General features: G+C 34.8%; 1 protein-coding gene across 2 annotated transcripts in view; it reads right to left on the reverse strand.

Moving 5' to 3' along the window:
- Positions 1-1,925: 1,925 nt before the first annotated feature.
- LOC100378019 (putative nuclear hormone receptor HR3) overlaps positions 1,926-14,373 on the reverse strand; it is a 40,569-nt gene continuing 28,121 nt past the window's right edge. For both annotated transcript variants that reach the window (XM_078009601.2, XM_085494153.1), the window contains 7 exons: positions 9,102-9,249; positions 8,517-8,585; positions 7,391-7,875; positions 5,998-6,115; positions 5,363-5,638; positions 4,270-4,350; positions 1,926-4,015 (listed from right to left, as the gene is read on the reverse strand). In XM_078009601.2, the coding sequence (XP_077865727.2) occupies positions 3,789-4,015; positions 4,270-4,350; positions 5,363-5,638; positions 5,998-6,115; positions 7,391-7,875; positions 8,517-8,585; positions 9,102-9,249 (1,404 nt within the window). In that variant the 3' untranslated portion in view covers positions 1,926-3,788. The remainder of the gene's footprint in view (positions 4,016-4,269; positions 4,351-5,362; positions 5,639-5,997; positions 6,116-7,390; positions 7,876-8,516; positions 8,586-9,101; positions 9,250-14,373) is intronic.

Here is a 14,373-nt window from a genome sequence, read left to right on the forward strand (position 1 = left end):
TGACCAAAATGAACAAATTACGTTTCTAAATCTATTCAGAAGTTAAATCTTGCGTTCTAAGCAGCGACGGAATGACGAATGTTTTACTTGTCCCAATGTGTGTTAGACAAGGGTGCATCCTCGCTCCATCTTTTTGCATCAATGATAAACAAGAGGAATTGAGCAAATGCGACTGGTTTGGATGTGCCATAGTGATTTGTTGACCCGAATTGAGCACTATTTGCTTTCTGGGATATAAAGTTCGCCTCGAAATATAATGTCAAGGCAGCAGACAGGGTTTATATTCAAATCAGTACGAGGACTTGAAAAGATATATAGTTAGGGCAAATTCGTTTTCTTTTGAAACGAGTACTGTTAATAGTTCGACTCCCAAATTTCGCACTGGGAAAGAGACCAAGGCTCCTATTTTCAAATGGAATATGATATACAATTCTTACAAATGCAGTACACTCGTACATGAGCATTGATCTTTTGGAATTTATAGTCATTATTCTCACAAACGAGTTGTTTTGGTCCGGAAGCTTGAAATCGTGCCATTTACAAAATTTTGGCAAGTGCACCCTTCTTGGTCAACAAGTTCTAGGACAATTTATAAGAACATCGGAATTCACAATAGCCTAATCGTTCGATCTGTACATTCTGTGGTTGATGTTGAGAAACCAACCAATCTTTTCAATAGTACTTCAACTGCAGGCTCAGGTAGCAAAGTACTCATCCATTGCAGCCTTATAGCATGGAAAAGCCAGTGTAACCAGGCGTTGTTGTTGTTGCTGCTGACTGGGGTGAATGAAAATAATAATCACACTTTGCTGTATGACATAGACCTCTAATTTAATAACCTTCTCGGCACCAGAATCAACGGTCACTGTGGTTGAATGGCAATGGCATGATAATCCAGAATTTCCTCATTAAGTTGTAAAATGTAACATGGTGGGTATCATTCTCACCAATTTGCACTATCGATTCTGTAGGTTATCAGAGAGTTGTCTTTCTTACCTCATATTTCGACATGTCAGATTCCACAAAAGCGTCTGACAAAGCAGATCTTGAACTGATCACATACTAATCCTAGAGCAAACTAGAGCATTTCTGCGAAAAGGGGATTTCCTATGCATATCATCAATCGCAATTCTCTTTACTGTCTTTTTAGCGCTGCTTCAATAATAACAGCTAGCATTAGCTTCTTGACGGTGTTGACCATTGACGTTTCAATTGATCCTAGGCGACTTATAAACGACATGGAAATAAACGGCAACGCTTGTTAACAAATTTGCTTGGGTTTTGGTGTTGGATTCAGAATAGGCTTCTTCTTTCTTGTCTTTCTGTGTACACTGGAGTGGACGAAACATCTTTCTCAGTTTTTCTGCTATTTGGCTGTGTCAGCCATCTTGAAAAGAACAGCACAGCAAGAACAAAACGAACAAGTAACACAATGTAGCATTCTGCAAAAATTATCAGGAAAATAAAACAAGATTTATGCAGTCTACAAGTCTGTCTCAGTCTCAAGGGAACTATTTAACCTGCTGTCACCCTGAAACCACTTTGACTCATCTTGTCGGCAGAGGGCGCTTCAGATATCATCAGGCTTAAAGCAGTATTACACCGAATTTGTTTAAACAAACATAATTTTAGAACTCTACTGTAACATCTCGTAATGCCACATAATTGGAAATTATTTGTTGATAGGGGAATTGCTTACTAATTTAAATTAAATTAAAATGATTGGGCCAACATTTGCATTACAAGTGATATTAGCAGAAATTGAATTCATCTGGACAATTAAAAATAAATACACATATTTACTGCAACATAATAAACAGCACATTTTAGATTATTTATTACCACAGTTTTTTATATTAAATACTTATACCCTGTATCAATCAAATTGGATTTGCTTCAACAAATAACGACAGAAACACAAGACAATAGATTAAAATCTCTTTAATATAAAATGATTGTTCTACTAGCAGAGTAAGAGTTGCCATAAATATGAATTTTGTTATACCAGCATCAATACAATTTATAAGACCACAGAATGTGATAAAAGAAATACATCTTTATTCACGTGAACAATGAGTTTATTTAACAAGGGAATAAAAACAAAGAGAAATAGAACTACAAAGCACAGCAAAAATAATAAATGTCACAAATTAATACCCAGTAAAAATTCATGACAATAAGCCAGCACTCTCAGTAACATAACATGGGGTAGATCACTTTGATAAGTGAAAGCATTCACTTAGCATTTCAATTAATTGAGTATAAGTATTTCCTACATTTGCGTGTTTGCCTGAGTACAATCATACGCAACACACAGTCATATGAAACACATTAAAACTAAACATAAAACAATCACTAAAATCACTTAATGTGAACAAATATATTAGAAATATCTTATAGACACTCAATGGATTATTTCTCAATGATGAATTGAATACTATGCTATTAATTGGTGCCATCCATAAACACATACAACAATTATTTCACAGTCACTGTAAGCTGCAGAACACAGATCAAACAAAATTGTTTACTTCCTAGGCTACTCAAAAAACAAATATTACTACTAAGTACATTAGTATTGTATTATAGCATTATCAATAGAAGTGAATTTTATAACATTTTTGCCATACAAGATAGTGAATACGAAGTTTTAAATTAATCAGATTCAGGGGCCAGTAACTGTTGTGGACTTTCTCCAAAGTGTCTTGTTTTTTTTAGTGTCGGCAAATTCATTGGTATTGACAATGCTACAAGAAAATTTAACTCCCTGCCAAACCATATATGTCACACAAAGTGTGTTTTCACCCATAATTGTTCAATTACTGGGTTAAGTTTAAGAAGACACAGGTCAAAGGTGCACTCAGCAATGATATTAGTTAAAATTATAACAGCATGACCAATCACACACCTGGTTGGACAGTGGATTTTTCAAGCACAATTATAAATTATCAGGGTGCAATCATTCCCTTCATACATGCACAAACAAAAATCACTGCAATATTGAGTTCTTTTTAAACTCCTTACAAAACATAAAACTTTTAATTTAATGAAGAAGAAATATAGTACAATAGTACAATATATGCAAATTTTTTTTACGAAACAGAAAATATTTGGGTGTAATTTTTTTTTATCACAGTTTAAATACAGTTTTTAATACACTTGCTATTAAAAAAAAGTCAGTTGATATGCACATTTTGATAACGTTTGGATAAGACCACGGTTGTCGTAACACTGCTACAAATACACATAATACATGTATGCAAATATTGAAACCTGGTAATATTCCATTTCATGTGTTGAAAAGCAATATTCCATTGGAATAAAAGGTAGTGCTTAAAAATAGAAAACATTTCTGACAAGTTAATAACACCATGATAGATAGCGTTTTGAATTATATTTATTATTTATAAAATATACCGTATATATCATCACTCACAATGACTTCACACAACATTAATTAAACAGAATTCATTTCATTAAAAAGCTAAAAAATATCATTTTGACAAGCTCATATAGAGGTTTTGTTGACTATAAGCCTAGCATACACCCTTTGTGCTTCCATATTAGTAGAACAATTCATACCTGCCACAGAGGGCAGTATACAAACCATCCTGACACATTCATTGTAAAATAGAGTAAAGTGATAACCTCTGAATCTACGAAGACAAAAAGAAGGAAGGAAGCAGGACTCTCTATCATTCATTAAATCGAGTGCTGTTTAAAAATTAGAATTGTTGGTTCGTTGAATCTAATCATTTAATCCTAACGAATGAAACACCATAATTCATTCATTTTTTATTAAAATGTTGAAATTCTGTTTGCCCTGGTTGCAGGTCTTCAGCGTTGTGCAGTACCATTTCATGCACTTCAGTCCAGAGGGCTGGAAACTGCAGATGTGGCATTGTCTTCCTCCATACCATAACACAGCTGTGATGTTTTTCTTCCATATTCTTCAGTTTTCTCAATAAGCTTACAACAGATTTATATCGATTGTTGTTCGTACCAATGTCACGAACTTGAGAAAATAAAAATTGTAAAAACAAATCAAAACAAGAAAAATTTACATTTCCACCCGATACAAAATAATGTATGGCACGTGCCACTTCCACCTCGATATGCGAGTAACCAACAGCTGTTGTTATGAGTTATGAAAAGTTTATTCTGCCCAGTATGACATACCACAGCACTATGCAGATCTGATTAGCTCAGCAACAAATATATACACAACATTAAACAGATCAATTCAAGGTTGTGAAAGATAATACTTACTTGCAACATAGATGGCCAATGCTTCGTTTAATTGATTTTGTATCTTGTATACACTTTCTGGATCTTTCAATTTTGACCTGTCTGGAATAAAAAGAGAAACTGATGTCAGTATCCATGACAAGTAAATGATAGCAACATAATAAACCAGACTGGGAGGAAATACTATGTGTACAGTAAAAATTTAACCCAAGGCGTTGATGATGATGTAGGTTACATTGCACAGTTTGAGGCCATCGTGAGACAGGTTTGTTTCACCCTAGTGACGGATAAGTAGTGGAAGGTGATCTTAACATGACAATGATATCAGGCAGTATGAAAATTGGGCTGGAAAAATTTTGACCAAAAATTAATTATAATATTGGTCCCAAAAAGTTCCCAAATAGTAAAGCAATACTAGTATATTAACCACATTGTTCAATATTCTTCAATCAAAGAAAAATTGGATAGGACTTCTGTGTGATGAGGGTTTTGCAGGCATGAAATATTCAAAATCAATTAAAAATTGAAACTGGAGACTTATCAGCTTATAGTTTAACTTTGGTCATTAAGACCCACAATACAGCCTTACTAACAATGGTTTCACAATATATAGTTCCAAAAATGTTGCTTCATTCTCAGCATTTATTTATCATGTTTTATTTCAGCCAAATTTCAAGCCATTCTTGAAAATTATACAGGTTAGTCACATCAAAAATGATATTTCATATTTGACAGTGGTTGCTAAAATTGTCAAGTTTATAATGATTAGATACAAATTATTTGAATTGTCATAACCACACTGTGGTATTTTCATCAAGACAATTTTACAGGCAATATATGCAAAAATGGAACTTGGCCGATTCCAATCTGGCATATAATAATTGAAAAATATTGGACAAAACATTTTGAGTTATTGTAACCACAGGAAAAAAAAGAGCAACAACCAGGTCAGACATTTCTACCTCATATATATATTATACAAGCAAGTAACAATGTTTTAAAAGACAAACATATAACTTAAACAGCCTTTGATTATTTTAATCACCATCAGGTGGAGGGTTGTTGGGATTATACTTGCACCCTAACTCTACATTATTGTTAATAAGACTGATACCTTTACACACTACATGTAATGCAGTAAGCAACGAGATTTCAGTCGGATCCAGATCTACTGCTTTGAACTCTTCGGCAGTTAGGGCAATACGACTCGGAAATATGTTGAAGGGATCAAATTTCTCCTTTAACAATTGTAGTTCTTCTTTTGTTTCCAAGGACCAACTGTATACACGACCAGTATTCATTAAGTCTTCTGCTAATACGGTCAAAGACACTTGACATATGGAACATTGGATTAGGATGATCTGATCGTCAACATGCAGGGAACGAAAGCCTACAATGAAAGAACAGCAAGAGAGAAAAAAATGAAGCCGGCAAACACTTCTACAGAAGCCAATCAAATGATGTATATTACCGGTAATAGCGATGTTGTTGCGTATAAATGTTATATTGTATCAAGGATCTGTTAGATAATTGCATGTTAGTGTATGTATTACTCCAACATTTGTAGGTCATTTTTTTTGCTCTCTTCCACCAATTTCAATTTAAACTTGAATTCAATAAAAAAAATTCTTAAATGGTGTAATACTATTAATAGTAGATGGAAAATAAGATAATACAAGTTTTATCAAGAATCTTAAAAGCATTTTCCAACACTCTCCACACTAATTCCTTTTGCGATGTAACACTTACCTGGTATCCTCTTTGTAAAAGCCAATAATGAATGTACATTATTCTGGAATGATGTCATCAGTTTATCCCATAAGTTTGAAACATTCACAACATCAATGTGTTTTTTAAGTCTGGGTTTCTGAAATAAAAGATAAGGAATGAGTAAAAAGACAAATGTCACTTCCTTGGTAATTGTGACAGCCTGTCTACCATATAAATAAACAAAGCAGCTGTTTAGTCAGTATAGGGCAAAGACTTCTCAAAAAGCAGAATCGAGAAGAAGTCAAAAATAATAGTTTCAAGGAAGTTGAATATATTGATATTTGATGGAGAACCACACCAAACCAAATTTAAGTTTATTTTACATCTCATTTTTTTTTGTGTTATCATTTCAGAAAATGCCTAATGCAAATTTGGTACAAGTATTCAATATATATGTTTTTCATATACATATATGTACTAATCACCTCTCTGGAATATCCCCCAGAATATCTTTTAACCTTTTCACCACCAGTTCCTTATTTTCATCACAAATTTTCAAAATAGTCCTTTTTATAGTCTGCACTTTCCTTTAGAAGATTAGGACAAAAACAGCCAATTTTTTTGAGTAAAAAATTGAAAGTGACTCAAATTTTGTCTGTTGGCTCTAAAATTAGGGTTCATTTCCAAAAATAGTGAAGAATATAAGAAAAAAGTGCAGAATTGTTTGGGCAAGAAAGTCTGGTGGTGAAAAGCTTAATTGTCATCCAACTGATAATTTTTGTACTCTACCCAGCTGGAAACAAATTATTATAATACATATACACATGTCTTATGTCAAGTCAAACAGTCCAGCCATTCTGTAGAAAAACAGTTTTAGCATTTTTGCTATTTTTCACTGAAAAACTAATATGGTGACCAAAGTTATGTGATCATCAAAGTTTACATTGCTTATATTTTTTGTACATAAATGGTAGTACACGTATATGCCATAAAAACTGTTGACCAATCACAATTCAGAAAGTTATGTGCCCAGTTCTTATAGTCCCCAATATGCTTGCGAAGTTTCAGAAATCTGTGGGTAACAGTGTTCAAGGATCCAAAGGGACTTTGACCCCAACAATAACAGAAGAAACAAAGTTAGCTAAGATTTTGGTACTGTACTAACTTAATTACTGGTAGGTCTTTCTTATTATCCCCAGTTTTACTGCAACGTGTTGAAAACTGGCTAATTATGCAAATTTTATATTAAGTATGCATAAATCTCAATCCAAAACTCATTAGGTTTCAAGCAATGTGCAGGAAACTATTGAAATTCAATAATTCGTTCTTGAGATGTCTATAGAAAAGCTGACACAGACACACAGACAAGGTAACTGCAAAGACTCATTATGCGCTTCACACAGAGGTCAAAAATGAAATGTGATTTTCTTACCCCATTATACATTGTATGTAGTTCCTTGTAGGCATCTACAATTTCTTCAATAAAACCAGCCATGTGATTCGCCAACATGGGTGAATTTTGTTCGATATATGGAGTGCTTTCAACGAGTGCTAGGTCTTCAATTTGTAGAAGTGTATCAGAATAAGAGAGTGCAGAATCTTTATCTAGTGGAGATACTGGTGATGGCGAGGAGTTAGAGTATTGATGCTGATGATGACAATGACTGTCATACAGACAATCATTGGGACTAGAGGGGCTTTGAGTCCAGGAAGAGTTCTCTGCTTTCACCAAGTATAACTCCTGAGTAACATTTTGCTGGAAAATAGGGCAAAATGCGGAATCTGCACCAGGTGGACTTGATGTGCTGTCAAGATCCAAGGTACAAGGTGGTGATGATACCGATGATATAGTTTCTGAAAAACTTGGTGAATAGTTAGATTGGGGAGATCCAAGGCTGTTGCTTGGTGATGTAGGACCTGAAATAATAATGGGAAATTATGAGTATCTAACTGCAGTTTACAATTGTCATTATTCCAATTTGTTCTTCAATGTAAAATTCTGCCCTTTTTTTTTAAGAGAAGCTAGATATAATAAATTAACAACAATAACCATTAAGTACTAATTTATGTATCAAGGAGCCAAAATCAAAACTCATTGACCTGGTCTGAAATAAGCATCACCATTTGGTTGGTAATAATATGTAAAGTGAGCATGATTCAATTAAGGTTTATCACAAGTAATAGTTTTTGGTTGCTTGAACAAAATTTGACCACTGCCATGATATGTTTGATGCACGAGTTGACAATCTGAAAGGTCAAAGAGGATATCAACAAAATCATAATGCTGAATGATATCACTAAAAGTGTGATTTCAATTTCAATGTAAATGAAAAAAAAAATGTGTTTTTTTTAAAAAAAAAAATTATATTAGACACCTTGTTCTTAGAAAAACTACCAGTGAAACTAACAACATGAATAATGTCACAATTTGTTATTTTTGAAATGACATATTCTTACAAATTTATAGTGCGTTTACTAAAGACTATGAAATGTTTATTGCATTAAATACAACCTATCAAAAGAAGTTATGGTTTAAAGAAAATATAATGAGTAATTACCATCTTCAGTTTGCTTTTTTGACAGGATCATATGCTTCACATGATTTGGTTGCCTCCCCATTCGGATTTCTAAAACAAAGCAAAGAAAAAAACACACACACATTTGTAACATTCAACAATTAACATGTTAAAGTTGGTGACCACAATTTTTTTATCTGGATAACAGCATATTATAAAATTACCAGTATGTCTTAGTCTAGAAAAGCCAACAAGAAGATTGGAGGTACTGCTTAACCCATGACATACACTTTGGGCACCATAACAAATTCAAAAAATCTTTCTGGTCAATTCTTTTTTTTTTACAAACATATTCTATGGTACACAAATTCTGAAGGTGTCATTACTTCATCAACAGAGGGCGCTGTGTTGGAGCGAGATAAGTGACAAAAAAAAAAAACAGTTCACACTTTTTTTTTTTTGTGCGCACACTGAACAGAATCATAATGTTTTTTTTCAGCCTTACACAATGTGTTACTTCATTATATAGACAACCAATTCGAATTCTAACACAAGTACTTTGACTTTGAATGTTCACGTAAAATTAAACAAAACGTAGAAGTGCCGAGATAAAATATAAATACTCACTTGTTTTATCCATTTTCACCTGTAAACACTTCTGAAAGCGACAATATTGGCAAGAACTTCTGGTATCTTTAGTAATAATACAGGACTTAGACTTCTTACATTTGTAGTCACCACAATTACGTTCCTCTACACTCCTTCTGAAAAAACCCTGAGAACAGAGCATAGTTGTCATAAAATTTTAAAAACATATATTTTATATATATATATATATATATATATATATATATATATATATATATATATATATATATATATATATATATATATTTTTATTTATATCATGTCTTGCTTTTTTGAAATAGGTAGGTTTATTCCTAAATTTTGAATCAAACCACAAAAATAGATGACATGCATCAATAACCTCCATGAATACAGATAATACCACGTTTAAATGAGGTATGTCCGAGATACAACGATGAACACTGTCAGTAAGATCCACCAACAAAATCATTTCAGACATGAAGTAAAAACAAACTGCTTCAAGAACAACACACTATTAAACTGGTACATAAAGTCTGGTACAACATCCATAGAACACACAATCTAATTGATTATGACTCAAATACACAAATTTGAAGAATTATGAATTGTTTATTGGTTGCCTAGTTACTAAACATAAGAACCTACATGGATATCTATATATGAATACAATAGATTTTATGAAAATGGAATAGCATATGTTGTCTCAATATATATATACTGTATGTATAAAACAGTGCATTGTAGAGCAATACAGGGACTGCTGATTATATAAATGAACCACTGAACCACAAATGGCCAAAACATATATATACACAGATGCAATAAAATTTTAAACAAAACTGAAATAAAACAGTAACAGCTGGTTAAATAATAAACCAGATGTGCAAAAACAAATAATTACAAAATGTTTATACTTAAATGAACATAATACATTTTAATAGTACATAGATGTGGCAGAAATTCAGAGCATATCCCACATAATGAAAATCAATATCGTTAGGAACATTTCTGTAATTACCGGTACACTGGTAACTAACTTTAAGCCAACATATTACCATCATTAGAGGGCGGTACTCAAAAACAGAGGTGGCTGTTACAATCGTTTCATATGTAAACATGATCAGCACGTTGATTACAATAATGCAGCCAGCTTTCAAACATTTCAACCAGTTTTTCTATTTTCTCAGTATCGGTAGTATTTAAATTCATTATTTTTGCAAGTGTGGGTACAATTTGACACTGTGACTTAAAAACACATGCAATCGTTAAAATCTGCTATTGATTATGCAATGAGAATGGATGACCAATGACTTTCTCAGGAAAGAGAGGCAGAAACTCTGTCTCTCCTTCCCCACTCCTTGAAGTAAGAGACAGTTTGTTGAATTGTGCTCCCACAAACCTGCATCCAAAGTGTATGTCACAAATGAGATGGTTGAATGAGGTAGAATGGAGGGCATCCTGATCAACAGGTGGTCAGGTATGGTCCTTCACCACAGGGCTACCCGACACTCATCAGGTAATCTGACGAAAAGGTCCAGGTAGATTACCCTGTGGGATTGGATCTCCCAGGGACTTTTCTATGTCCAACTGGAGTAGCTGAATAGGTCTGACTCGAGTCCAAGTGTTGCATGTGGCAACAGACTCTTCACAGCCAGCTCATCAGTTGGTGTAGTGTTATTGATGACTGTGTAGCAAGTTGTGTTGCACATTGTCTGATCTTGACATGCAGGAAACTGCATCGACAGCTCATTCAGATTGGTGAAGGATACAAACAAGGTTTAATACGGTAATCAGGTTTAATGTGCATGTCTGGACCCCAAGTGCCTCCAGAACGAGTTGCCCAGCAGCAGTTCATTAGCCAGTCTGTTGTGTTCATTTTCAAATGACCACTTCTTATGTGGAGTCACAGACCCAGCATCATCTTCTCCCTCAGATAATTCTCCAGGTAGCGGGTTCTCTATTACGGACTTGAGTAATAGTGTGAAGTGTTCTTCCAATGCAGGTTTTACTTCCCTGTATCCTCGGGGGCGGACAGCCGGGCATTTTCACCGCCTGGCAACCCGCGGCGGTGAAAACAAAGACCCAAAACTCGCAGAAAACTGTACTTTGGGATGATTGTTGAGACTCCTCTGAACAGTGTAAAAAGATTAGCCCTACGTGTGTAACATATATAAATTTGGCTGTTCGGGATTACTTCAAAGTTGAGTTTGTATTGTTTTCTCGAATTTTCACCGGCTCGACCGGCGTTCCACAGCAGCGCGCACAGAGCCCATAGAAATGCATGGTACAGTGGTACGCGTCTTAGCAACGTGGAACGTCTGTGACGTAGCTCCGCCCCCGAGGATAGGGTAGAGCCACAGCAAAGGTAGCAAAAGGCTGAGTGCAGGGCTGGCTGGCTCAGCTACCAATCAGCATATTTTGCAGATTGGTGGTCAATTCATCCTTTCAAATACATGTAAATCATTTTTTTCAGAATTACCAGCCAATTTTAGATCTGTGAGATGGCAAGCAAACCCAAATTAATTGTAGGCAGTACTGAACCTCAGACAGGTAATGACACACAGAAATCTTGGAACAGAAGTATTATCAATGGTGATTTCCAAAGGAGGGTTCACCACAAGGCGGTGACGCAGCATGAGATCAACATTTCATAATGGTGAAACAGAACAATTTGAGTCCGAATCCATGAAAGATTGACAAGATGCAGAAAAGCCTGATGAAAAATTACCTTCACAACATTTGGTATTACAAACTTTCTAATTTACGTGCAGATGCTTCCTCTGCAACAATGGCAGTTCTCCTACATCTCTTATCATCCAACTTCCAGACATCAGATTTGCAATTGATTCGCATGCATGACATTTCTCATGATGACAGTTGGCACATAAGTAACAGTGGCAAAGTAACACGAACTGAAGCACATGGGGTGATTTCTAACTTGCTGATCTCCGATTTCCCTCCATCAAAACACAGTGCAAAAATACTTCCTAGCTCAAAATATTTGTCACCAAACTGACACGCAGGCTAGAGCACATAGCTATAGTGTTGAAGAATCTAGCCTAGCGTACCAGGCTTTAAGAGGGCTGAAGGTAGAATACTCAGAGGGGGCGACACCCAATTTTGCATGGGGGAGGGGCAAGATCTGCTCAGCATCCCAATTGAAATCTAGGCCCTCTGAAACGCTATTTCCTGCATTTTGAGGGGCAAGACAGGCATTCCTCTTCAACTGTGTCCTATCGACACAAATGGTTTCAGCTTCATTTAAGTTTCACTTAAGTTTTTCGAAACCCCCTCTGTGCCACCCCCACTGATACTAAAATTAATCAGGCATCATTTGACATTTTCCCACAATACAAAGAGGGGACAAACAAATTTGGAAGTAGAAGGTATCATATGAAGCCCGATGAAAAACTCAGTCCCGGTAGATAGGATTTGCATCACAAAAACCCATATTTGTCTGGTTTAGATGATATCTAATAATAGTAGTAGTGATTGACAGCATCAACATAAACTCACTGTTGTCTCTTTCTGTATGCACTCCTAGCCCTCTTTTACTTAGTTTATATAACTGATGTTTATGTGAATATGTTCACAACAGAATAGCATATCCTGTTTTAGAGTATGCTAATGTAACATTGAAGGCTAAATGTTCTATAAAGATGGTACATAAAAGAAAATGCTGCAGTTGTCCTGTCCCAGTGTTCTCTAGTGTTTTTGCAATAAGACAAGAACTCATTTGTCCTTGAAAATTACCTTCTATGATAGAATCATTGACATTTATATCAGCGAAATTTTACAGTTTAAAACATTGAAAGTAACATTAGACAATTGCTATTCAGTGTGTTGTGCTGTTAGCAACATTGTAACTGACAAAATACCATCTTTGTGATATCACCATGGTAACACTTCTGGCCTGAGGTGAGATGCATTTATTTATAAGAATATGCAGTATTTTCCATTATCGAGATAAAGATGATGTTACATGTGGTGTACCATCTAAAGATCATTGTATAATCTGTCAAATATACTGCACTGGAAAGAAAACTGCTAATAAGACAGAATGCATGCTAGTTGCCTTAAAAAAATACCTTTTTTACGATGTACCATCAAACATTAACAATTTCTGTAGAAAGTATTTGCTTTATGTCAAAATGAAAGGAAGGGATAAAGAAATATCCTGCTTTGAATTGGTTGCTATGGATGTGATCATGGTTGCTATGCGGTATAGATACATTTTATCCTTGAAGGCAATGTCCAGCATTATAATACTACATGTATGAACAAAAAAATATGTCTTTCAATGCAGGATCAGTGAGCTACACACATAAAGCTCCATGCTACACCCACCCCAAAATAACTTACTGATCCAACCAACACTGTTCTTTACACATGCAGTATTGAGGGAATACGTCTTGGAAATGGCGCTGGTAGCCATGCATGCAAGAACACATCAAAATATTGAACTTTATATACCCAGAGTTATGGAGACCAGAACTAGAAATTGGTGAAGAAAGTTTACTGAAGTGAACAAGGATTATTCAATACCTGTTGAAGAGTGATTTTAGGAGGAGGGATTGTGACTTGGTGTTAAGGAAGCTGACCTAAGCGTTTCATGGAAAATATGTGTTTAATATATAAATATGCCAAAAACATAGAATAAAGGATGCTGACATTGCCCCCTCATCAGGACTGAACATTTTTAGTCCAATAATCAGCATCAACTGCCAATAAATTTACATTACTCAAAATTACCTCAAAGCCTGCAAATAGAAGTGTGCATGAAGCCATGGGAAGAACGGTGGGCATTGCCGTGTGATAACTGTCATAAAGGTGATTGACAGGTCATACTTGTTTTCAACTCTGGAAGGACAGTTGGAATCTACCTGGTGTGCATGTGATTTACATATTAAACAAGCCATGCATGGCACAGTCCCTGTTAGTTATCAAATTTAGAATAAATAGTTTTGTTTATAGTAATATAGCTGGAATATAACCATGTCAGGAATATGATTTTTTTAGATGATTGACATTTGTATCTGATCGTCAAACAAGTACTTGTCCATATTGAGAGATATTGCTCTGGAACAGCATTCAAAATCAGCCATTTTGAATACATGTAAATATATATATAACATGATGTATATATATAACGAATATATTAAATTTGAATATAATCAGTCAAAGAATTTAAGAGATATGGCTCTAGAAGCCCAATCATTAAAACAAAATGGCCGCCAGTCAGCCATTTTGAATCCAATCTGAAAAATAAAATGACGTGCATCAGGACCTG

Source organism: Saccoglossus kowalevskii, chromosome 2 (assembly GCF_978046115.1).
Source record: "Saccoglossus kowalevskii chromosome 2, keSacKowa6.1, whole genome shotgun sequence".
NCBI classification, from domain to species: domain Eukaryota; kingdom Metazoa; phylum Hemichordata; class Enteropneusta; family Harrimaniidae; genus Saccoglossus; species Saccoglossus kowalevskii.